The sequence below is a fragment of the Rousettus aegyptiacus genome, unplaced genomic scaffold (genome assembly GCF_014176215.1).
Source record: "Rousettus aegyptiacus isolate mRouAeg1 unplaced genomic scaffold, mRouAeg1.p scaffold_m13_p_4, whole genome shotgun sequence".
Classification (NCBI taxonomy): domain Eukaryota; kingdom Metazoa; phylum Chordata; class Mammalia; order Chiroptera; family Pteropodidae; genus Rousettus; species Rousettus aegyptiacus.
In genome coordinates this window covers 155,025,747-155,049,578 of record NW_023416307.1, presented here as the reverse complement: position 1 = coordinate 155,049,578, position 23,832 = coordinate 155,025,747, and the positions used below count along the sequence as shown (strand labels likewise).

Here is a 23,832-nt window from a genome sequence, read left to right as displayed (position 1 = left end):
AAATTCTAAACACATGTAATTCTAAAAGTTAATAATTTCGGGGTATCATGAACACACATGTGACTTGGGTTCTACATCTCATTGCATGACCCAGATTTTATTAACTAGCATGATGTATGATTTCCATGTAATTACTAGTCTGTGTTGCGTGTCTTGTGTTCTAATTATAACATGAAATTTTGTTTGTAAGGAAATGAAAATGGCTTAATTTTTTTAATCTTTTTAAAAATTTGATTTTAAGGTTTAATTTTGGGGCACCAATTAATTACTGAGGCCATCTCTTTCTCTGTTCTAATCCAAGTAACTCAATAGATATGAGTGCCAAATTGTGTTCTATCAATTTAAAAATGGTTCTGTGGCCACACAAGTTCAGGAAATGCTGCTGTAGGTTGGAGACTCATTGAGAAGCTTTGCGAAGGGGAGGGCCATCATCATGTTTGTACCTTTGGCAAGCAGTGTGGAGAACTGGGCCAAAGCAGGGCCAGAGTGGATGCTGTGAGACCCAATTGTAATCCATTGTAACAGTACAAGCGAGTGGTGATTAGGGTCTGAATTGACCCAAGTGAAAAAGTTAGTGTTAGGGGCCAGCAGGAATGTTACATAAAAGGAATGTTTTCCTTGAATTGAGTCACTACTTCTAATGTTTGTTTTTCTATATATTTTTTTTCAGGTCCAGAAAGTAGATACCTTAAATACACCCATATATGATCATTCTCTTGATGACTGACTCATGTTAATTAAATTCACTGAAACTATCTAATGCAGGAATCAGGTGGACCTGGGTTTATATCCTTGCTCTGTCACAGCACCAACCTTCAGTATTTTCATTCTTAAAAGGGGAATTCTTGATAATTTTCAAGGGTGGTAAAAATGAAAAAGGACGATTTAATTAAAAATTAAATAGTGTCTGGTGTGATAACTTTAATTGATTGGGATATTTTTTCTATTGATCTTAGAACTCATATCCCTGAAATACAGGGAACCTGCCTGTATTAAAATATTTAGGAAGTTGGATTATCAATTAGAACTCTTGATTGGAAAGCACAGAATTAGATCCAGCAAAATAGTGGATCAAAAACCGGAGGGGGTTGGAGATGGTTAGGAGAAGTGGTTGCCCTCACTCTGGGGGAAAAGCTGGATACAAAGTCGGTCTTTACCCTAAAGCAGTGATTCTTCAGGGCCTGGATGGCCTGTGTTCCCAGAGTTTGAGCTTCTGCCCTGGGGAGGCAGTGCTCTGTGCCACCTATGATGTGACCCCTGGTTCCCATCGCTCCCTGCTTCTGACCTTGCCACAGTCAAGTGCTGCACACAGGGCCCTGGAAAGTGTTCTCTCTCTTCCTGCGAGGCTTCGATTACATCAACTAACCAGTCCACCTTTAACCCACTATAACAGCCCCTGTATTGAGGAGATCATGGGGAGTAATTAAAATTGTCTGATGCGAGAGGATGGTGACACTATCTTTGAGATAGGGAGCCTGGAGGAGCAGGAGTTGTGTTTAATACGATTAGTTTTATTCTGAACCAGTTGAGTTTCAGGTCCGACCTTTGGGACTGGAATTCTAGCTGGCATTTAGCGAGCAGTAAGAGTGTGTGTGGGTCTAGAGAGTAAAGGTCACAAGTCAAGCTCGTTTTTCACGTTTCTTCTCCTTTGCATATGCCTTCCCTGCTGCTACCTGGAGTATAGTCCCCCCACTTGTTTGTCTGCTGAACAACTAGTCTTTTATCAACCAGTTCAAAGGTTTTCTGTTTTGCACAGCAGCCATCCTAAAAGGTAGGTACTATTATCCAGGTTTTATAAATGAGGACACTGAGGCACAGAGGTTAACTAACTTATTCAAGGTCACGTTGCTGGTAATTGAGATGACACTGGGATTTGAACCCAACCAGCATGGCTCACACTCCATACGCATAACCAGTTCACTCTTATTGCTCTCCAGGCACTTAGTAAGTGCTTAGTGTGTGAACGAAGTGTTTATGGTGGTCATCTCTACACAGGAATTCAAGGAGACAAGTTTTCCCTTTTAGGACAATATTTCCAATGAGATAAAAACCAATTCCAGAATGTTCTCTTTTCTGTGTTCCTGCTAACATCGTATTGGTTCAAGACATCCTCATCTCTTGTCAGAACTATTAGAGTAGGCCCAGTACTGGGCTTCCCACTGTGTGTCTTATTTCCTTGGTAGCTCTGTTACTGGAATCATCTTTCTGAGATGCGTGTGACCTTGTTACTCCCCGTAGGAGATCCTCCATTGGCTCCCCAGTGCCTATAGAAAATCCTAATCCAATAAAAAGAACGAGCTCTCCTTCTGTCCTCTGTTTGGAATAGTCCAGTGCAGGACCTTGTGTGGCTCGGCTGCTGGGGTCATGTTCCCATTCTGGAGCACATAATGGTGCTGGGACAGCGGGAACACTGTGATTTGCCCATCTTGGAACATGTGCCTGATGCTATGGCCAAGTTGGAAGTGGCGGGTAGGGTTTGGAGTGAAGCCCAACAGAGACTTTGGGTTTAGAAGAGGCCACTCCTAAGGTAAGCCTAGTCAGCTAGGGAGAGGGAGGAAGGGTACTGAGTGATGCCATGGGGGGCGGGCTCACTAAGGTGGCTAAACACTGTTGTGGGCTTCAGCCTCCCGCTGTGTTCTTGCTTTAGTTGGGTGGGTGTTCACGCCCTTGGGCACTGGGATTCGGAGGAGGATAAGAGTGGGGAGCGGATCATCTGGCGGGGGCAGCAGCAAGCCAACAGGAAACATGGTGTGATGATTTCCTCCCAGGAGAAAGCTGAGGAATTCTAATATACAGTATATTGGTATGGTTCCATAATTAAATAATGGTGGAGTATTTTTTTCAGGAAGTATGAAATAGATAATTATATTTAATCACAGCTTTGCTTTTCCTGAGTTGTCAAATTTAGATAAGTCAAATCCTGGCTCGACCATGTCCTAGCTGTGTGACCTTGGGGAGATTCTGTTTGCGGGCAGTTCTCTGAGTCTCAGTTTCTTCAGCTACAAAATAGGATGGTATTGGGGTTGTTGTGATGATTACATTCGATGATGCATTTAAAATGCTGGGCATAATACTTGCACATAGTGAGACTCAAAAAATTGTTAATAGTCTGCGGCCATGCCACCCTGAACAAGCCCAATCACTTCTGATCTTGGAAGCTAAGCAGGGTCAGGCCTGGTTAGTACTTGGATGGGAGACCACCTAGGAAGACCAGGTGCTGTAGGCATAAAAATTTAAAAAATAAGGGGATTGTAAGCTGACAATGCCCTTGTGATCTGTGAGGTCAACCAAGGGTTACCTCGCCTAGAAAAGAAAAATCGTTAACAAAAAATGTTTGAACAGAGTACATAGGATGAAATACTAGCTGTGAAATATGTGAAACTGAACTCCAATTTTTTAAAGATATGTAATTTTCAAAAAGTACAAAACAAAACTATGATATCCCTCACACTTTATAATCACAGCATCGTCATACATTAGAGTCATTGCGTCCCTCCTTGGGTCATTTGTGGTGAATGGTACTACCCTCAGGGAATTTGTGAGGATGCCCTTAAATTCTGAAGGTTAAGTTCTGAAGCTAAACCTGTCTTTTGACTTCAAATTTTCTGACTCATACTTGCTCTTTTCTCCAAAGTCTTGTCAAATATTACGAATGAATGATTTATATTGTAGAATGGCAGAGCAAAGGTTGATGATACAGCTTTCGTCATTTGAAAATGTGACAGATAGTCCTTGTGCAAAGAATTTTATCATCTTAAATCTTTGAGTTTCCCTTTTCTTAGACTGGTTTCTGTTGGAAAGGATGCCTTGGGCATGGGTAAAAGTGGAAGTGCCCCACCTATGTGACTGGCATGGGAGGGAATATAAAGAAGCCTGACCTGCTTCTACATACCTTTGCGTCATGGAAGAGAGCAACTGAGATAGCAGAGTCTGTGTTAAGTGGTACCTCTTGGCTGCAGTGTGTATTAATGTTTATGGATGAATTAGAATGGAAAATGACTCCCTCCCTCTTCTAAATTGCAACGTTAATGCACCTGGAGGATTGAGAATGGCTATGTGTAGAGGCACAGGGAAGATAGAGTAATCAGGGGGATCATTTCATAAACTTTATAAACTGGAAACCAAAAACCTGTTCACCTTTTGGGTGGGTAGAAAGGATTGTAAAGGCAGTTGAATACCCTATTCAGTGACCCTCCACTATTAACATTCTTGATAACTTCCAGCCTTTATCTTATCTGGCTTTACTTAGAACCTTTAACATGGCTCTTAGCAGCTGCCTAAATCGCATAAAACTTTGTGGAGACTACAGTTTTGTCATCCCAAGGAAGACACGAGGCTCTCTTGCCCAAATCTCTACTGAAACAGACTTTGCCTTCTATATTCAAAAGTCAGGAAAGGTACCTCCTATTCTTTCCCAGCCAGAACTAACTATATCCCTGTCATTGTCTCTTATCTTTAGTTCTCTGTGCTTAAATATGTATAAAATGTTATGTCCAGTTTGATTACTGTGAATAAAACAAGATTAGACAAATTTTTGCTTTCTCTAGAGAACAGTTGTATTTACAAGTTCTGAGTTTTAAATATCCGAGTATATTGCAGAGCTAATTTTTTTTGTTTGTTTAAATGGCACATAAAGCTTCAAATAAAGTAGTAAACACTTTTTTTTTGCTTACAGTTGCCTGTAACCCCAAATGACTAAAGGATGCGGGGAATTTTTTTCCCTATTACTATATCTCAGGACCTGCAGAGTCTTTGCCTTATTATATTATAGGATGTGTTAATTTTTTTTTTTGTCACCACAGTTATATTATAAACTCTGAGGACAGATGGTTGGTTTTGCTCTCCACTCTAATCCTAGTGTCTAGCATATAGTATGTGCTAATACCATTTATTGAATGAAAAAGAGTTATCTTTTTTCTGCTCTTTACTCTGTTTTATTTCCTCCCCGTTTTCCTTGTATTTGATACTGGCATGAATCATGGCTAAAGGCTTCCATTGTTTTTTAAAAGAGCTTTATTGAGGTACAATTTATATGTCATAAAATTCATCCATTTTAAGTGTGCAATTTAGTTATTTTTAGTAAATTTAGAGTTGTGTAGCCATCACCACAGTTTTAGAACATTTCGTTATCCCAGAAAGATCCCTCGTGCCCTTCCGCAATCACTCCCTGTTTCCACCCCAGTCCCAGGCAATCTCTAATCTGCTGCCTGTCTCTCTAGGTTTGCTTTTTTGGAGCAATGTCACATAAGTAGAGTCAGATGATATGTTGTCTTTTGAGCCTCACTTCTTTCACTTAGCATAATTTTAAAAATTGAGACAAAATTCACGTAACATAAAATTAATCATTTTAAAGTGTACAACTCAGTGGCATTTGGCGTTTAGTACGTTGTTGTGCAACCACCCATGCCTTTGGTTTCAAAACTTTTTTCATCATTCCAGAAGAACACCCTGTTCCCCATAAATAATCATTCTCCCCTCCTCATATCCCTTGGCAACCATCAATCTGCTTTCTGTCTCTGGATTTATGAATTTAACTATTCTGAATAATTCATATTCAGAATATGAATTATACAGTATTTGAGCATTTCTGTCTGACTTTCATTTAACATTTTTTCATGGTTCATCCATGTTGTATCATATGTCAGTAGTTCATTCCTTTTTATGGCTAAATAATATTTTCTTGCATGAATATTTTGCAATTTGTTTGTCCGTTCACCTGTTAATGGACATTTGGGCTGTTTTCACCTTTTGGCTATTGTGAATAGTGCTGCTGTGAACATTTTTGAACAAGTATCTGTTTGAGTACCTATATCTTTGGATTCCTGGTTGTGCATTCACTGAACTCTTTAGGCCTGTGATTATTAATTCCTTAGGTTTTTTTGGAGGGTGAATGTTTTTATGTACTTCTGGCACACAGAAGGCATCTTATAAATACATTCAGCACGTATATACTGAAGATCTGTCATGCGCCAAGCATTGGGAATACACTGGTAAGCAAAAACACCTAATTCTTTTCCTTGGGAAGAATTCATAGTCCTTTAGAGGGGACCAACATCAACCAAATAACCACTTAGATTATTCTAGCATTGCACCTGCGGCATCATTGCTTTGAAGGAAGGTTCTCGGTTTTCTCAGAGCCTATAATTAGAATTTGACCTCATTGGTCAGGTCAAGTGAGGCCTTCCTGAAGAGGTGACCCTGAGAGAGGTAGACACCATCTTAATTCCAAAGTTTGAAATAAGAATTAACAGAGCAAAATGAGGGGGAAGGCATTCTAAGAGAAGACCTTGAAGCGAGAGGTAACTTGGTGAGAACGAACTTGGCGGGAAGGCCAGTGTGGTAGCCAGAAATTCTAGAGTGTTTTGGGATGGTAAGAGAAAGGGTGAGAGATGCAGACAGGTAGATCACCATTATACTAAGAATGGCATTTAGAATCAAATCTGACTCAGTTGGACTTCAGGTTCATAAGATGGGTCTTAAAAATGACCTGTATCTGGGATTTTGCTCTGGAATTCTAAATAGTATTAGCACACTAATTCTGTCCACCAAGGAATGGAAAGATAATGGTAGCAGAAAGATAAGCTATGAACCTATTGAACAACTCCTGATTTTTAAGGTAGTGAGTTATATTTACTTATGAGGTGGTGGTTTTTATCACATTTTGTTCTACTAGATATGTCATACATTTTTCAAGGCAAATGAATGTGTTCAGGATAAGCCTTTATTTAACCAGTGATAATGAATATGCCCATGATTAACTTTATTTATGGTTAAAGAAACTTCCTGCTTGTTATCAGTTATTGTAACAGATAATCCTTTGAAGAATAAAGTTTCAAAGCCAGCAAGAGAACAGTGATTGTGAAGTTCAGACTGGCTTACGGATTGTGGACTTGAGAATTGTCTTTCAACATCAGGTCACAGAGGGGCAGAGATGATTTTTTAAGACGATAATGAATAAATTCTATTAGCTCTTCAAAAATAAGGATTTTTAGCAGTAATAAATAAAATAGTTTACATCAGCCAGTAGGAATGCAGATCAAAATCATGATGAGATACCCACTTGTTACTATAATAAAAAAGACAGCAACAATATTGGCCAGGATTCAGAAAAATTGGAACCCTCATACTACTGAAAAACAGTCTTGCAGTTTCTCAAAAGGTTAAACATAGAGTATGCGCAAGCAATCCACTCTTAGGTATATACCCAAGATAAATGAAAAGATATCCACTTAAACATGTACACACAAATGTTCATAGTAGCATTTTTCTTAATAGCCAAAAAGTGGAAACAACCCAGATGTCCACCAACTGATAAATGGATAAACAGAATATGCTTTATCCATATAATGGAATATTATTTGGCAACAAAAAGAAATGAAGTACTGATACATGTCACAAAGTACTGATACATGTCCTCCTGTCCCCAGCTATTGCTGGTCTTAGATTAATGCTCTTTTGGACCTGGTTCATCAGTAAATTTTGAGTACAGTAGTCCTCCCTTATCCAAAACCTCCAGTGGATGCCTGAAACTCCAGATAGCACTGAATCCTACATAAACTATGTTCTTTCCTATACATATATACCTAAAATAAAGTTTAATTTGTAAATTTGGGACAGTAAGATATTAACAACAATAACTAATAAAATAGAAAAATTGTAACAGTATTCTGTAATAGATGTTATGTGAATATGGCCTCCTCGAACTACCTGTTATACTGTACTCACCCTTCTTGTGATGTGAGATGATGAGATGAGGTGAGGTGAATGACATAGGCACTGTGTAGTGTTAGGCTACTTCATGTAAAGGTTACTTGAACACAAGCACTGCATGCCTCTGTAGTTGATCTGATAGCCAAGATGGCAACTAAGTGACTAATTGGCAGGTAGCATATACAGCGTGGATACACTGGACAAAGGGATGATTCAGGTTCTGCACAAGAGGGATTGGGATGGGTTCAGATTTCATCATGCTACTCAACTGCGTGCAATTCAGATCTTATGAATTATTTATTTCTGGAATTTTGCATTTAACATTTTTTGTGCTGGGATCTGCAGGTAACTGAAACTATGGAAAGCAAAACTGCAGATAAGAGGAGCTACTACTATAGTTTGAAAGTATTAATATTTGATAATCTGAGCTAGTCTCAGGAATTAGTCAATCAGAACTCAAGAAACAAATTTCTAATGGTGGCTTTTAACTTCATTTTAAAAGGCATTTCAAGAAAGAAGGTGCTTTCATAAAGTTGAGCGGACATGTTACCCAGGTACCTCTAGCATCCGTTAGGTTGTTCTGGGTATTATCCTACAGCTACCTGTGTGGCTGAGAGCGTGGGCTATGAAGCTGTGACTACCTGCCACCCAGGTTCCACTTTGGTTAGTAGAGTGAGCGATTTAACTTTTCTTGCCTTAGATTCTTTTTTTTCTTTTCTTTTCTTTTTTTTTTTTTTTTAGCACCTAGAGTGCTTGGTATTTCTAGGCCTCCTACCCAAGTACTAACCAGGCCCAACCCTACTTAGCTTCTGAGATCAGACCAGATCGGGCATGTTCAGGTTGGCATGGCCGTAGACCTTGCCTTAGATTTTTAATTAAGTAGCACCTCATAATGTTTGTTTGAGAATTAAGCGACTTAATACCTGTGCTGTGTTTAGGCCTGATCCTGGTATGTAAATGCTAGTCGTTGTTATTCCACCTGCACAATTTCTATCATTCTCTGTCATCTGTATAGTCAGAATTTGCTTTTGGCTTCTGAATTGATTAGGATTAGGTGTGTCTGTGAGTAACAGAAAACCCGAAATAATAAGAATTAGGAGTAAGGAAAGGTGAGTGAAAATAGCAGTCCCCAGCCTTTTTGGCACCGGGCACCAGCGCTCTTATGAGAATCTAATGCCTGGTGATCTGCGGTGGAGCTGAGGCGGTGCCGCGAGCGCCGAGGAGCAGCTGAAGTACAAATGAAGCTTTGCTCGCTCACCCGGGGCTTCCCTCCCGCTGTACGGCCCAGTTCCTAACTGGTCCGGGGTCAGGACCCCTGGATTAGAAGACCACTGTGTTTTGTTGATGTTTTTTCTTAATTAGAGCCTTCTAGTACTATTTGGCTTTTTAAATTTGTGACATGTAATAGTTTGATTAAAGACAAAATTTTTAGAAAGTTAGGATTATATTTACTATGCTTATGTAACTTTTTTTTTTACATAATAACATATCTTGAAGTTCTCCCCATCAGTTCATATATGTCTGTTGCATCTATTTTAATGACTGTATTAGAGGTTCATACTCTAGCTATACCAATATTTCCTAATTTATTTTCTTAGATTTTTTTTTTTTTTTTTTTTTTTTTGCTATAAAACACAGTACTATAGTGATTAAAACATATTCCTAGAATTGGAATTGTTGCCAGGTCAAAGGCAATTCACACTTAAAATTTAGACAGAAACTGCCAAATTGTCTTCCAAAAGTTTAGGATCACTGTGATAACTGTGTGCAGAATAGATTAACATGGAGCAAGATTGTGAGTGGGAAGACAAATTTGGAGGCTGTTGCAGTCATCCAGGCACAAAATGATGTACTTCAAACTAGGATGACAGTGGAGACAGAGAAAGGTAGACTGATTCATGAAATAAAGTGGGAGGGAGAACAGATGGAGTTGTTAATGAAGTAGATATGAGTAATGAAAGAAAGGAAGGAGTCAAGCATGATTCAGGGGAACCAGTGACATCAATTAGAGTTCCATGTGAGATGAGACCTACTTGCCATCACTAAATCAAATTACTTTACACTTTGCAATTCTGACATTTTAAATAATTTTAGAATCCATGACAGCACTCTTTATAGATTGAATGATATCCATATTGAATACTTTGTCTTTATAATTGTAGGGATATAATTTTATTTGATTGGCATTTGTGGAGTAAACGTTGAGTCTGTCACTAAACTATATAGATTTTCTTTCTGTACATCTCTGGAATTCATTCGTTTCCTACTTGTCCACAGCCACATGTCTAATCTAAGCCTTCTTCCACCAGCTGCAATCAGAATGACCTTTATAAAATCCAGTCTGCACTGACTCCCTTTGCTCCAGTTCCTTCATGTTGTAACAAGTACTGTGTCCACAGCTAATCCACTCACAGCGAACATTTTAATGTGGTTTCTGTTCAGTCCCACCTTGTGTGGGGTATCCAAGCCCCCTGCACTCTTTCCAGTGGTCTTATAGCTAGCTGTCCAGAGCATGGGGAAGCAGATGGCCTGCAGGGGGAGAATCAGTGGAGCATGAGGACAGGTATTCTATCCTGGAGGACTTACCTGCCACTCTACTACTGGGATGGAGAATTCTTTATTCTTTCTCCCAATTAATACTTTCTCTTTAAGCCTTGGTCACTATTCTCCAGACTTCCTCTTTTGATTTTACAGTTGCAGCCAAGGAAATCTTTATTAAGTACTTTAATCTTTGTCCCTGCTCTCCTCCCACAGATGGAGGAGAAAGCAGGTACATAAAAATAAGCAGTTTATTACTCCTGAATATTTTTCTTCCACTGGACGGCATCCAGAATGCCCTTGCTCACTTCTGTTCCGTCATCTCCGTGCTCTTTTCCCACATCGCTCATGCTCATTTCATACTCCTTTCATTTCCCGAAATCATAAGCTTGCTCGCCTTCCCGCCCAGCCATGCTTAGACTTTACTTTCTGTAGACCAGGGACCTTCCTTTCCTCTCTCTAGGTGCTCTTCCTGTGTGCTCACAGAGCATGCATGTAGTATTTATCACACTGTTATGATTACGATATGATATTTTAGTTCACGCCTCGAGCAGCTCTTAAGATCTTTGTGGGCAGGGGCTGTATCTGAATCACTTATTTCCCCGCTGGATAGCACAGTGCCTGTCACCAAAGGGCTCAGTAATTGTTGAGTGAATGCATGTGATTTGGCAACAACTAACATTTAGTGATTTTTATTTAGTTCAAGAATAGAAGAATTAATCAATGTAGAAGAACAATGTAAAGGAAAATTGTGATTCCAGAGAAAGCTATTTTAATAATAGTTGGAAGCCAGTTTGCAAGAGCTTCAAAAGAATGGTGAGCCCACACAACAGCTCATTTCAGGAAGCTTGGTGTTTGAGGGAAGTAGTTGTGTGAATTATATAGAGGCCCTAGCAGGGTCAAGTTAAGAGTGTTTTTTTGTAGGTAGGTAGTAGGAAGATGGATTTCAAATGTTGGGCAGACAAGAGACAAGCCTCAATGAGGTGGGCCTCATTGTTAGTACACATTTACATGTACTAGCAGAAACTACCATACCAAGGCAAACACACCACTGGGGCTTTTGCTTTAAACTTTAATGACCATGTACCTAGTTTAACCAAAACAAGATTCTACAGAAAGAGAGAAAAAGTAAAGGATGAATAGCAGCATTCTTTCCATCTTCTAACCCACAATAAAAGCAGAATGAATCTGTGTGTGTGAAATTATGGTGGATGGTTTTTGCCTTTTTTCCCCTTTTCCTTCCCTTCTCTTGTTTATTGATTAGGTCTCAGAACCCTAAATAGGCTGCCCAGAACTTTTCTTGGGCTTTCTTGCCTCACTGAGTGGTCCTTCTCTGACACCTGACTTCTCCCTTATCTGTGTTTCCAGGAACCTTGGGACATTTACACTCCCTAAAAACTTCCTTGCCTTTGGGGCATTCCTCAGGCTATGTCTTCTTGCTGGCAGGTGCACTTTCATCCCCTGGCCTGTGGGATGTGGCACACCCTACCCATTGGTGGCAGCCCATCCTGGCAATTCCCTCATCATGATTAACCACTCTTATGGGCCTGCTCTAACAGTTGCTTTCTATTCCACTTTTGAGATTTACTGTTTTGTGCTATGTTATACTGGTTCCCCAAACACAAGGCCCCCATTAATGCCCTGCCCTGTTATCTGCCTCTGTATGCTGTTGGTGCTGCTAAAATCCTGCCAGCCCTGCTTTAAGCTGAGTTTGCCTGCTGTTTGCTTTTCTAGCAGTCATGGAATTTTGTATCCTCCTGAGCTTTGCTTGACTCAGTTGCGGTTGGATTATATGCTCCAGGTTTTTATGCCATTCCCTGAGACATTCATAGGGAAGGTTCTATCATCTTGTTTAGCACGTGTTCAAATTTAAAATAGAAGAGACTTTTGGAAATGTTTTTAATTTCTCCAGCATGTGTTTAATGTTTTCACCACATACAGTATTCTCCCTGCTCAAAGAACCGTGTTTTTATTTTCAGGGCATGTCAGTATTTAGGTGTTCATTTAATCAGGAATGATGGATCTTAGTTTCCTCTGAGATCACATTTGTTAATGTTTTTAAGGCACATGATTTTAGATCAGGTAACCTAAATTTTAAGTCTTCCTATTCCCTGTCAGTATTTGTAATAGAAAAAAGAGAGCATTTTAGGCATCCTTTTTTGCTGGAAGAATTTCTCGGACTTGTTATATTAGTTGGCTATTTTGTCTGATCCACATAAAGTCTGCTGTGCTCTGTTTTGAGCTCTCTAAGCAGTGGCAAAATTAGAATAATATGGTCTCTTAGCTGTAGTCATTGATTGCATTCTTTGTGTGACTTAGTGTATCTTGCCCTAATTACAGCTGTTTTATCCTGGCTTCATAAAAGCTTATAAGACATGTACTGATCGAAGATTAAATAACACATAGGTTTACCAGCCAGCATGTTTTTACCCATTTTGTTTACCTTTTTATCTACTCAGTCATTCCTTCATGCTAAATGCCGCGAGTCTCTTAATTTTTAATTATACCATTGTGAGTCACCTTTTTTTGTTTTTTTTTTTTTTTTACACTTTTGGACTCTTACACGGTAACAGGGCATGCTTTGGGAATTTAAAAATCATTGTCTTTTTTGCATGATATATGAAAATAATGACTAAGTTTTCATTTAAAAATTTTAGGTCAGTATATTGTGGAACAAATTTACTGAATTTCAACAAATTGTTTATTTTAAAGACTGCATGAATTTAATTTACTTTGAATAATTATATGAAAATATAACTACAATAAAAACGAAATTTTATCATTTGTGTAAATTTTGTAAGGCTCTACATATAAGATCATGTCATTCTGCAGAGGTAATTTTAGTTTTTTTTTTCTTTCCAATTTGGATGCCTTTAATTTCTTGCCTGATTGTTCCGGCTTGACTTTCCAGTAATACATTGAAAATAAATAGCAGACTTCTTATTCATTTGGTATGGCATAAATTAGGTGGAACATGGATGTGAGCATTGAAGTTACAAAGAGCTCGTTTTCAAAGAGATACACTATTCTCCATATTGTCTTTAAACAATCATGTCGAACTGCTCTCTGTGGTTGATTATGGAAGAGTACGAATTGCCCCACCACTTGGTATTGAGGTGGTTAGTTGTGTTGTCAAAGATCTTTGCAAAAAGGGAGTATTAAAATGGCGTCATGTGACATAATGATGACTAAATGTTGCTTCTTTGTTTTGCAGTTCCAGTTCCTGGTAGATTTGATCGGCGAGTATCAGGTATGTGTTCTCTTCCATAACATACTGCCAAAATGCTATTTTAAGATAGTATTATCTTAAATAAAAACAAACTGATCTTTTTAATAAAAAGATAAGTTAACAGCATTCAGAGCATTATAAAAAAATTACCTGCGTTTTCTTCATTCTGTTTCATTTTAAGTTCTGAGTATCTATATATATCTTTTTATATGACTGTAATTAGTTTGTCTCATTTATGTCATTAATATTTTCCATGTTCATAATTATGGCTTCTAAAAACTACTTTTCATATTATTATTTCTGATTTTCTAGATTAAGCTGCCATTAACTTCTTGCATACATTTTTGAGTCACTTAAATTATTTCCTTGGTTGTAGTATCAAGAAAGGCATTCCTTAGTCGGAGACTGAGCATTACATTGCCTTTTTCTGTGTATTGCTTTCTAGAGGGAGGCTGCAGAATAGGCTACAGGGAGAGGTACCTTGCAAAGGCCTCTTTTCCAAAACCATCTCATTAATAAGTAGTGCCTGATCCTTTAGGTTAGGTGGAAAGTAGTACCTCAGATTGTTTTATTTGGCATTCTTTTGATTATTAAGAAAAATGAATGTTTTCCAAACGTGAGACATCTATTTTTATTTTTTTTGTATGGAACTTGTTTGGTAATATTTTCCCCTTTTATCTGTTACGGTCTAGATTATTTTTTATAAGTTTGAGTAAATTTCTATCATGATTTTTAACCCTTCGAAAATTTTAATGCTAAGTTTTTCACATCAGTTGTGCTATATATTTTAATTTTGCTGTTTTTTAATGACTCAAAACTTTTGTTAATGTAACTAGTACCTTGAATACTGCTTGACACATAGCAGGCAGTCAGCAAATATTTATTGAGTATATATATCTTCTTTTTCTTTAAAAAAAATTTTTTTTTTATTGTGCTGGCATTGGTTAACAAAATCCAGTAAGTTTCAGGTGTACACATCCCTTAGTTAGATTTCTTTCTGTCACCACATATTTGACCCTTTTTGCCTTATCTACCTCCCTTTTTTCCCCCATAATTGCTCCTAAACTGAGAAAGTCCCCTTATTTTCATAGAGCTTATAAATATACTTTATAAAAAAAATTCATATAATTAAAGTGCTTGACTTTTGGATAAATCTGGAGTTTAGTTTTACAGTTGGGATGTTAGTGTGTTTCAAAATTGCTATGTAAGCTGTATGTGTTAAATTATTCTTTTATATCACCTTGTTCTGGGAAGGTTTCTTATTTGTCCATTTACCTTTTCTATCATTCATTCTTCTTCTTTGAGAAATTCTGCTTATGTTTTCAGAAAGTCTTTGGTAAGGTTGTACACCAAAGTCTGTTGAAAGGAGATTGAAGAGTTTGTTCTTACATATAGAGAGTCATTTACAGAAAGGAACTAGAGTAGGGATTAAGGTTGGTTGGCATGAGACCCATGAACGATTATCTCCCATTTCTGTTCATCTCTGCCTCCTTTTGTCCCCCAAAGAAAAGATTAGTAATACCCCTTGACATCTGGAGGACAGATCTGGGATATGGAGAGTACAGTGAGATCTCTAGAAGTCACAGATGACGTTAGTTCATGAATTGCTGCTTGGGCTCTCTGTCACTGTGGTTCAGTCCTTGAACTGTGGAGGACTCAGGCAAGTACATGTTATTATTCCTCCCCCTTAGATTTTATAATCTTACTGAAGATTTAAAACTTTTAAATATCATTCAGGTGTTAAGTGAAAATAAAAGGTTGTTAAAAGAATCCAAAATGATTATGCAGGAGAGAAAATAGCCTGTAGCAATAGCTAGCATACAGTCTGTGTGCTAGGTGCAGTTTTAAAGTCTTCCTTATATTGTTGAATATAATTCTTACGTTAACACCATGATGATTATCTCCATTGTATAGATGAGGCAACTGGGGGCAAAGCAAAGGTTAAGTAACTTGGAACAGTCAAGGTGATAATGTGCCCAAAGGTAGCATGGGTGCTGAGTACTACACTTCTCTTCTCTAAGGACCCTGTCTCATTTCCTCTGGAGCTCTTAGTCTTCAGGTAAATCTTTTACATTCTTAGCCTGTTCTCTGAGCTCAGCCTTCGTCCGTCTTCCTGCTCTGGATGAAGCTTAGCTTACCCTGCAGGCTTCTTGAATGGTGGCTTTTTTCTACCTTCCCTGTAACTGACCAGAGATGGGTAAATGTTTCCCTTGCTCCTCATTGCTGCTTCCAAACCATCTCTTTCCCTCTTCCCTAAAATACTTGGCTTTAAACCTCACATTATCAAATGCTACCGACCATTCCCCATCCTTGTTTGAGTCATCTAATAATCCCCAGGGTGTTCCTTCTTATTTCCACACAGATTTCCACATTTGTAACGTCTGGCCCTTTTGTTTCTCAACCTCCTCTCTTCCAAGGATCTCGTCTTGCACCATTCACTCCCGCGGTCGTACTCTTCAGACTCTTCATCAGAGATCACAGTCTTGTTCCTCTCCCTGCTCTTTTTTCAGCTCCTACTCCAGTCCTGGCAGCTCAGTGATCCTGCCTCCTTTTCACTATTCCTCACTTCTTTACTAACCTTTAATTCCTTGATCAGTGAATATAACCACGCCCTGGCACATATCCTTACAATTTACTTTTCCCTTTTAACTCGCTCTGCTAAACCACATTCTGGGTAAGCCCAATTCTGCACTTATACTGGATCTTCCCCACAGCTGTACTTGATTGAAAGAAAGTGTACAGCCTTGTCGATTGATTTTACTTTCAGTTCGTGATCATTAACTTCTAGTAGGCTCTTGGTATCAGCAATCAGACTGTTATCCTAGATAAGTCTTTCATACCTTCTCTCTCCCCAAACTGACATCTCCTTCTCCTCATCCCCATTCTAGCAGATGACCTTTTTCTCTGTTAAGTAAGGAAATAGAAGCAGCAGAAGAGAATTTCCATAGACTTCCACCACTGTTTCTGTCCTTCCTCACCTGCCTGTGAATCCAGTGTCCACGGGCACACCAGATCTCATCCCGTCATCCTTCTAGCAGTTACTTCCTCTTTATCCTGCATAATCATAATCCTTCAACTGGGTTATTCTCAGCAAAGAAACAAATGGTTGGCTCTCCCTTCTTAAAAAAGAAAATAAAACCTTTTAAACCATTATTTCTTATCCAACCACTGCCCTTTTTCTCTCCATATCTTTACAAAAAACCTCCTTGAAGGAGTTTTCCAAATTTGTTGTTTTTAGTTTATTTTCCATTCTCTTCTGAGCCCATTCTCATCAGGCTTTTACTCCCATATCTCACCAAAATTGTCTTTGTGGATTGCTCACCCACATTTTTTAGCCCTTCATTGAAAGACACCTTCTCAGACCTTCAGTAAACTTGTCTAAAATACACACACACACACACACACACACACACACACACACACACATCTCTCTCTTTATTTTCTCCTTACTGCTTTATCTTTTTTTTTTTTTTTAATGCCTACAGCACCTGGTCTTCCTAGGTGGTCTCCCATTCAAGTAGTAACCAGGCCCGACCCTGCTTAGCTTTCAAGATCAGATGAGATCAGGCACATTCAGGGTGGCGTGGCCATAGATATGGAGAAAGAACATGTGAGAGGTGAACAGATCCAGGCTCAGCCCTAGCGTGTGTAGCTTCAGAGATGAACCCTTCCCCTCTTGATGCTACCTCTCCCTTGCAAGCACTGGAATTGAAAAGCTGTGCCTTCCAGGTTCTAAGTTCTAGCAGAAAGTCTCTCCATATCAAGTGAGAAATACATCGAAAGAAGAGAGTTTATAAGTTCTTTAAAGGCAGCTTTCTTGAAGTGGTCTTGAATTAGTGTTAACTATCTTGGATTTTGAAATGTTAGTCTGATTCTGTTAATTATAAAACTTGCTTTAAAAACACCCTTTCCTTTAGTAAATATATATTAAAGCTTCCAAACACATTAATTGGAAATTCGTGTTGGTATCATACTACATTTAGGCAGGGAGTATCTGACTCTGGTGATGACTGTAATACAATTAACAGGACAGTCTGCTGAGAATCGGGTGCCAGCTCAGGCACTCATAGGCGCCCTTCACCAGACATTCCTACCTTGCAGAATTTACATGCTTAAATAGAAGAATACTGATTTTTGTCTTTATACTCTTTTCATGGTGTTCAGTATTTTTCTATCCATAGCTGTCTTCAGCTGAAATATTACTAAATATTACTTAAAATAACTTAGGAGCCCAGTGTTATGGGTTGAATTGTATCCCTTTCAAATTTATATGTTGAGGCCTAACCCCAATGTGATTATATGTAGAGACAGGGTTTTTAAAGAGTTTAATTAAGGGTAAACGAGATCCTAAAGGTGGAGCTCTAAGCCAGTAAGATTGGAGTCCTTTTAAGAAGAGGAAGAGACACCAGGAGTGCAAGCTCAGAGGACAGGCCATGTGAGGACACAGCAAGAAGGCATCCATCCATCTGCAGGCCAAGGAAGGAGGCCCCAGGAGACACAAAACCTTCCAGTACCTTGACCTTGGACTTCCAGCCTCTAGAACTGTGAGAGAATAAATTCTGTTGTTTTAGCCACCGGTCTGTGATATTTTGTTATGGCAGCCTTAGCATACTAATACACTCAGCCTGTGTCAACTCTCCATGGGGCCAGCAGGATACCATAGGGCCTCAGGCCTGTGACCAGGGTCTGTGCTCATTTCTTGGTAGAAATGAAAGGGTTTTCTCTCACAAGCACATTTTAATGATTCACATTTCTGGACAAAGGAAGCACCAGATAAAATTTGGAAGAAATTGTGCTGGCTAATCTATTGTCACTTTGTAGTTTCATAGTACTGGCTAGTGACATCTGCTGGAGACCTGCAGCAAAACGACCGGCTGTGCTGCTCTCGGTCTTCGTTTTCAGTAGGTCTCGAGCGTCTCATGACCCTCCGTGTAGTTCTTGAGGCTACATGAGGGGATCATAAAGCCTCCAGGTAATTAGTGTACTGAAACAAGCCCCTCAATGTGTAGAACTATAAAGAAAACAATCACATAGACATCTAGAAGTGGATTTTTATACAGAAAATGAGAAAAATCATTTGAGATCACGACCAGGAAGAAGTAGAAAGGTCGGGTATAAACAGGAAGAGGGCAAAGGGTGGTGAGTCCACAGTTGATAAGAAAAGGGAAAAAAATCAAAACCAGTTTTGAAAAATAAAGACAAAATGTTTTTCCATAAGTAGAAACATTAATAATTTTGATGAAAATAACTACTTTTGTTTAAATCATAGTTCTGTACCTTAAGACTTGAAGACTTTTAACATTTGCTGCCTCAGTTACATTAATGTCTAAAAATATAAAAGTGAGCTAAATTGCTGAAGTACTTTCTTCTAAAATCAGGAACAAAAAGCATGGAGATAGGTTAGCCCAAGACAAAATGTCATTGTCAGTAAAATCCTGTCAATCTCATTACTGAAGACTTATTATTTTAAACTTTTTAAGTGAGAATTTTCATACAAGGGCAAAACTAGAGAAAGTATAATGCTCATGTACCCATCTATTTCCAAAATGAAAGTTTTTTTAAGTGCGTTTTTCTAAGAAGACATTTTGAAGGCGTGAACTATAGAGTAGCAGTTGGAATAGACTGAACAAAGGTAAAAAAACAAGAATATTTCTGAAGTAGAATTTGATATATTCAGTGGATTAGAGGAGAAAGAAGGAAGTCATGGTGAACTCCAAATTTTTAATTTAGAAAACTGGACCAATAATGACAACATTAACCACGAACACAGAGAACCAAGAAGTTTGCATTTAATAGTGTTCAGTTAGTTGCCCTCCATGCAGCCGCCTCAGCCCCCTACCGGAATATTTGAAGATGAAAAGCGTGGCAGCATTAACACCCAGGAACTCAGGAATGTGGCTGCCTTCATCTTTAGGACAGACAGATCTGGCATAAATACACCCTGGCTTGGAGAAGGATAGTGAGTCATTATCTACTCCCCACTGTCACTGGCTCAACTACCCAAAGCCCATACCAGCCCGGGGCTGGACAGCCCTCTCTGCAGAGTATCACTTGAATGGTGTCTGTCTTTTTAGTCCCTTCTCCCTCATTTTTCTCTAAGGAAGCCAGGTCCCTGTTGGATAAACAGAGTATTGGTGGCATTACAACACAGGAGGTTTAGTTCATACAGGTAGAATAGGCTGGGCAGGAGAGGGAGCCTTGTTTACAAGACATGGCTGGAGTCTTCATTTCTTGGGTGTTCCATAAGTCAGAATCAATGAGGAAGGGGAAGCTGGGACACAGGTAGACCAGGGGTTCAGTGAGTGTTTCTGAGAAACCGGGAGTTAAACCGAAAGTTGTATGTATCAGGTTGTCCCCTAGTTGTAGATATATCAGATTTTTTAATCCATCACACAAATGAACTGAGTGTAAGGTCAAAAACCATTTATGTCCCTTGCCTGCTCACAAATGAGAAATAAACCCTAGTAAACAATACAGGGCCTGTGGGTGAACTTGGCAGATTTAGGATGGAAGAGGAATGAAATTAGAAAGGTCCACTACCGAATACTCATAGAGTGTCATTGCCTTTATGAATTCTGAATATATAAAAAAAAAGAATAGGCCAAGATGAAAGAGGAAGTGGTCATGATGGGCAAAAAGACCATAAAGAAACTAAGCACAGTAAACAGGAATTAAATACATAGAGAAGGCCAGGAAAGCAGAATTGTTAAGGGGAAAATCTGTGATGAAGGGCAGCCTTGAAGAAAGGACTGTTGTTGAAAGAGCTGAGATAGAGAATAGAACCAAGATAATAATAATATTCCTGAAAACCAGAACAAACGGAACAAAATAATAATAGTTGTCGTTCACAGAGTCGGCGCTTACTGTCCCCTTACTGTGTGCCAGCCGCTTCCCTACTTGAATCCTTATGACAGTCCTCAGTGGAGATTCATTCCCGTTAGCTCCGTTATGCAGCGGAGGAGGTAGAGCTCTGCTGTGAAGTCTCCAGGTCACACAGCTATTGCAGATAATTGAGAATTTATTAAAAGAGAAATTTCCCCTGCATTGTAAAGAAGGAACAGGTTTGCTGCATTCTGGGCAACATCATTGATCACATCTAGATTGTTCCTGGCAAAATAGTTTTGTTAGTGAGTCAATTAAATTTTTATTCACTAGAAAATACATTCTCTCTTTGCTACTAACACCTAAAAGTAAGATTTTAAATGTGTGTGTTGTACTGACCTTGCCAATCCTAATCCTTTGAATCCATACTTGTACCCTCCTCCCCTCCAGTGAAAACATCTGTGTGTGTCCTTATTTACTCACTACTGTAATACACACAGAAGAGTTTTGGAATTGCTGTACCACTACCAACCACAGTTTTTTGTCACTGGACTATATCCCACTGAGGGTGGACGGTCAGAGTACTAAGTTCAGAAGCTACTTAAAATAACTCCCTTTTCCTTCTTTGTGGTTATGTCATCAGCCTGATGTATAATTAGGTGCATTTGTTTCTTTTTGTATTCAGTTGTAGGGTCCATCCATCCTTATCAATCTAGTTTCTTAAATACATAAAACATTGAACATGAATTAAATGTCAAAACTGTAAAAAATAGTTTCCTCACAGAAGTTTTATTCCTTTCCAAATACCTTCTTTTTTTGTTTGTTTCTGCCTACCTTCTAGGAAAAATTTTTATTCCTGGTTTATCTTTTTCTCGTTTCCTTTTGGAAAAACAAATAGGTTAAAAAAAGAGGTGTATATAATATATTTGTATGTTTATTTCTCCCTCATTCTTAGCTCTTCTTTCTCATGGAAGTCCTTTCTTATGGAAGGAATGGCAGGCTGGGTATACTCTTCACCTTGGTTTTTTACCTTTTTTATTTAGACCTCACTATTTATTAACCCATAAAGATCTTCTTCATTCTTTCTTAAAACTGTGTTATTTAAGTGGATACTTACATCATTTTTGATATTTTGCTATCATAAACAATTGTTCAGTGAATATTTTTTAAATCCTTGAGTTATGACAAAGACAAGTCCTGTAGGCAGCTAGTACAAACGTAGGTCACCTACAAAGAAAATCAAGTTGTTTTTTTTTCAAGTTGGTTTTAAATTTATATAATACTGTACCTAGAACAGAGTCTGACACATAGTATTTATTTTGTTTAAAATTCATTCTTATTTTTAGATCATTCATGTGCATAATGATGTTGAGCTATTTTAATTGATTATTTTCATAATTATTCCATACCCATATGTATATACTGTATATCTTATGCTTTGTGGTTTTCTACCCCTGCTTCATAACTCAGCAGAGAGGGTCCTCCTTGTTTGTCCTTGCCATTACCCTAGGATTTAGTAGATGTATTTTATCATCTCTCTCCTATTTGGGACCACCAGTCCTTAAAGGGCTGGCTTTTCAGCACTTAACAGAATAGAATGCCTGGCATCAGTAAGTACTTAATATATTTGTTAGTTGAAAGAAGGGATTAAAAAAATCATTACAATTATAGATTTAGCAAACACTGACTAAAAGGAAATTATGTTCACTTTCTCTTTTTCTAGTAAAAGCACATATCTGTTTTATTCATTTTGCTCTTTATTTTTTTCTCTCCAAATGTAGTCTGTGCTGAGACCTATAATCCTGATGAGGAAGAGGAAGATACTGATCCAAGGGTAAGAACTGTGGCAAAGGTATTAGGTAGAATTGTTTTATTCTCCACTCTGTCCCCTACTCCTCTACACACCAAATTAATTATACTGATAATTAAAATGAATATAAATTAAAATCTCAACAGGATGCCTTTTGAAGGATTGGTAAGAAGGGGTGCAGTTAAAGCCTTCAACATAGTCAAGCCAACTGACTCGACATTTGCCCGACGAGTTCATTTTACAGAAATGGTTGGATCCTTCCTAAGGTTGTGAAAGTGGAGTCCTTACAGTGTTGTAGTAGTGCTCTCTCTGTTTGTTTGTTTATTTATTTGTACAAACAATTATATCTGGAAGGATATATCCCAGATGTTAACAGTGATTATGGCAGGGCTGTGGTTGACTTTTGGGTGCTTTTTTTTTAAAACTCAGGTTTTTAAACTCTTGTACAGTTAACAAATTGCTTTTATAAAAGCAACTGTGAAGCATCATTTTTAAAAGATTGATGTTACAGAAGAAACTTTAATGATCTTTCAGTATGCCTTAAAATGAGGAGCCTACGAAAGATTTCTGGAGTATTCTAATAATAAAATGCTACCATTGTGTGAATATAATAGACATGTAGATTAAAATTTTTTTATTCTGAATATCACAGAATTCTTGATGACTTTTAAAAGTTAAAATGGCTTTTTACTAACTTTTTAATATCATAAATTCAAAATATTTAACACTTGAGATGTTTTTTCTGGGTAGATTAAGTGAGGACTTTTTTAGGATAAAGACAATACTTAGGAGCTCAATAGGTCTCTCAATTATAACAATATTAGACAATAATTGTTTTCTTTAATTCCATAAACATTTATTGAATATCTAATAATAGTAGTAGTTTTTGAGCACCTACTGAATGTCAGGTACTGTTTTAAATACTGCATGTATTAACTCATCTCTTCCTTAGCACAATTTTATAGATATCACTACTACCACCACCAGTAATAATGAGTTGTTGATATGTGAACTCTAGCTTATATGACTATTATTTACTTTCCATTGATGCTTAGATTTCAATAGACAACTCACACTTAGCATGAACTCCTGATTATTTCCCTTTAAACATTCTTCTCCACCCACGGTCTTCTCCAGCTCAATTCATGGCAACTTCCTCTTTCCAGTTGCTCAGGACCAAAACTTTAGTGTTACCCTCAGCCCCTTTGAGTTTTCTATGCCCATGTTCAATTTTTCAACAGATCCATTGGGCTCAGTCTTCAGAACATATGTGAAATTCCATTACTTCTCAGCACCTTCATCGCTGCCACCCTGGTCCTAACCACCACAGTCTGGCACTGGGTGATGATAGTTGTTTCTGGCTTTCACTCTTTCTTCCGTCAAGGCAGTTCTTTACTCAGCAGCTGGTGTGGGCCTTTAAAAACATTAGTCAGGTCTCTCTCCTCAGCCACAACTCTCAAATTGCCCCCATGTCACTAGAAAAAAGTTCCAATTCCGTGACCTACAATGCCCTCTGTGATTTGGGCATTACCTCCCCCCAACCCTTCAGCCTGCTCTTATCCTGATCTTTCCCCTTTGCTCTGCATCAGTCACACCTGTCTCCCGGTTATTTCTCAAATACGCTATTCACCTCCCATAAGGCCTTGTTTTGACTTCTTGTTCCATCTGCTTGAGGTGCTTTTCCCGCAGACGACCCACATGACTCGCTCCCTCAGGTCGTCCT

The 23,832-nt window shown here is 38.4% G+C and overlaps 1 protein-coding gene and 2 pseudogenes across 1 annotated transcript in view; 2 read left to right on the top strand and 1 right to left on the bottom strand.

Annotated features, from left to right (window-relative positions):
- The window catches only part of PRKAR2A (protein kinase cAMP-dependent type II regulatory subunit alpha), a 72,774-nt gene that overhangs the window by 16,200 nt on the left and 32,742 nt on the right, over positions 1 to 23,832 (top strand). The window contains exons 2-3 of the mRNA XM_016149877.2: positions 13,463 to 13,498; positions 22,081 to 22,133. Coding sequence (XP_016005363.1) covers positions 13,463 to 13,498; positions 22,081 to 22,133 — 89 coding nt within the window. The remainder of the gene's footprint in view (positions 1 to 13,462; positions 13,499 to 22,080; positions 22,134 to 23,832) is intronic.
- LOC118602024 lies at positions 3,108 to 3,226 on the top strand (annotated as a pseudogene).
- LOC118602474 lies at positions 16,954 to 17,072 on the bottom strand (annotated as a pseudogene).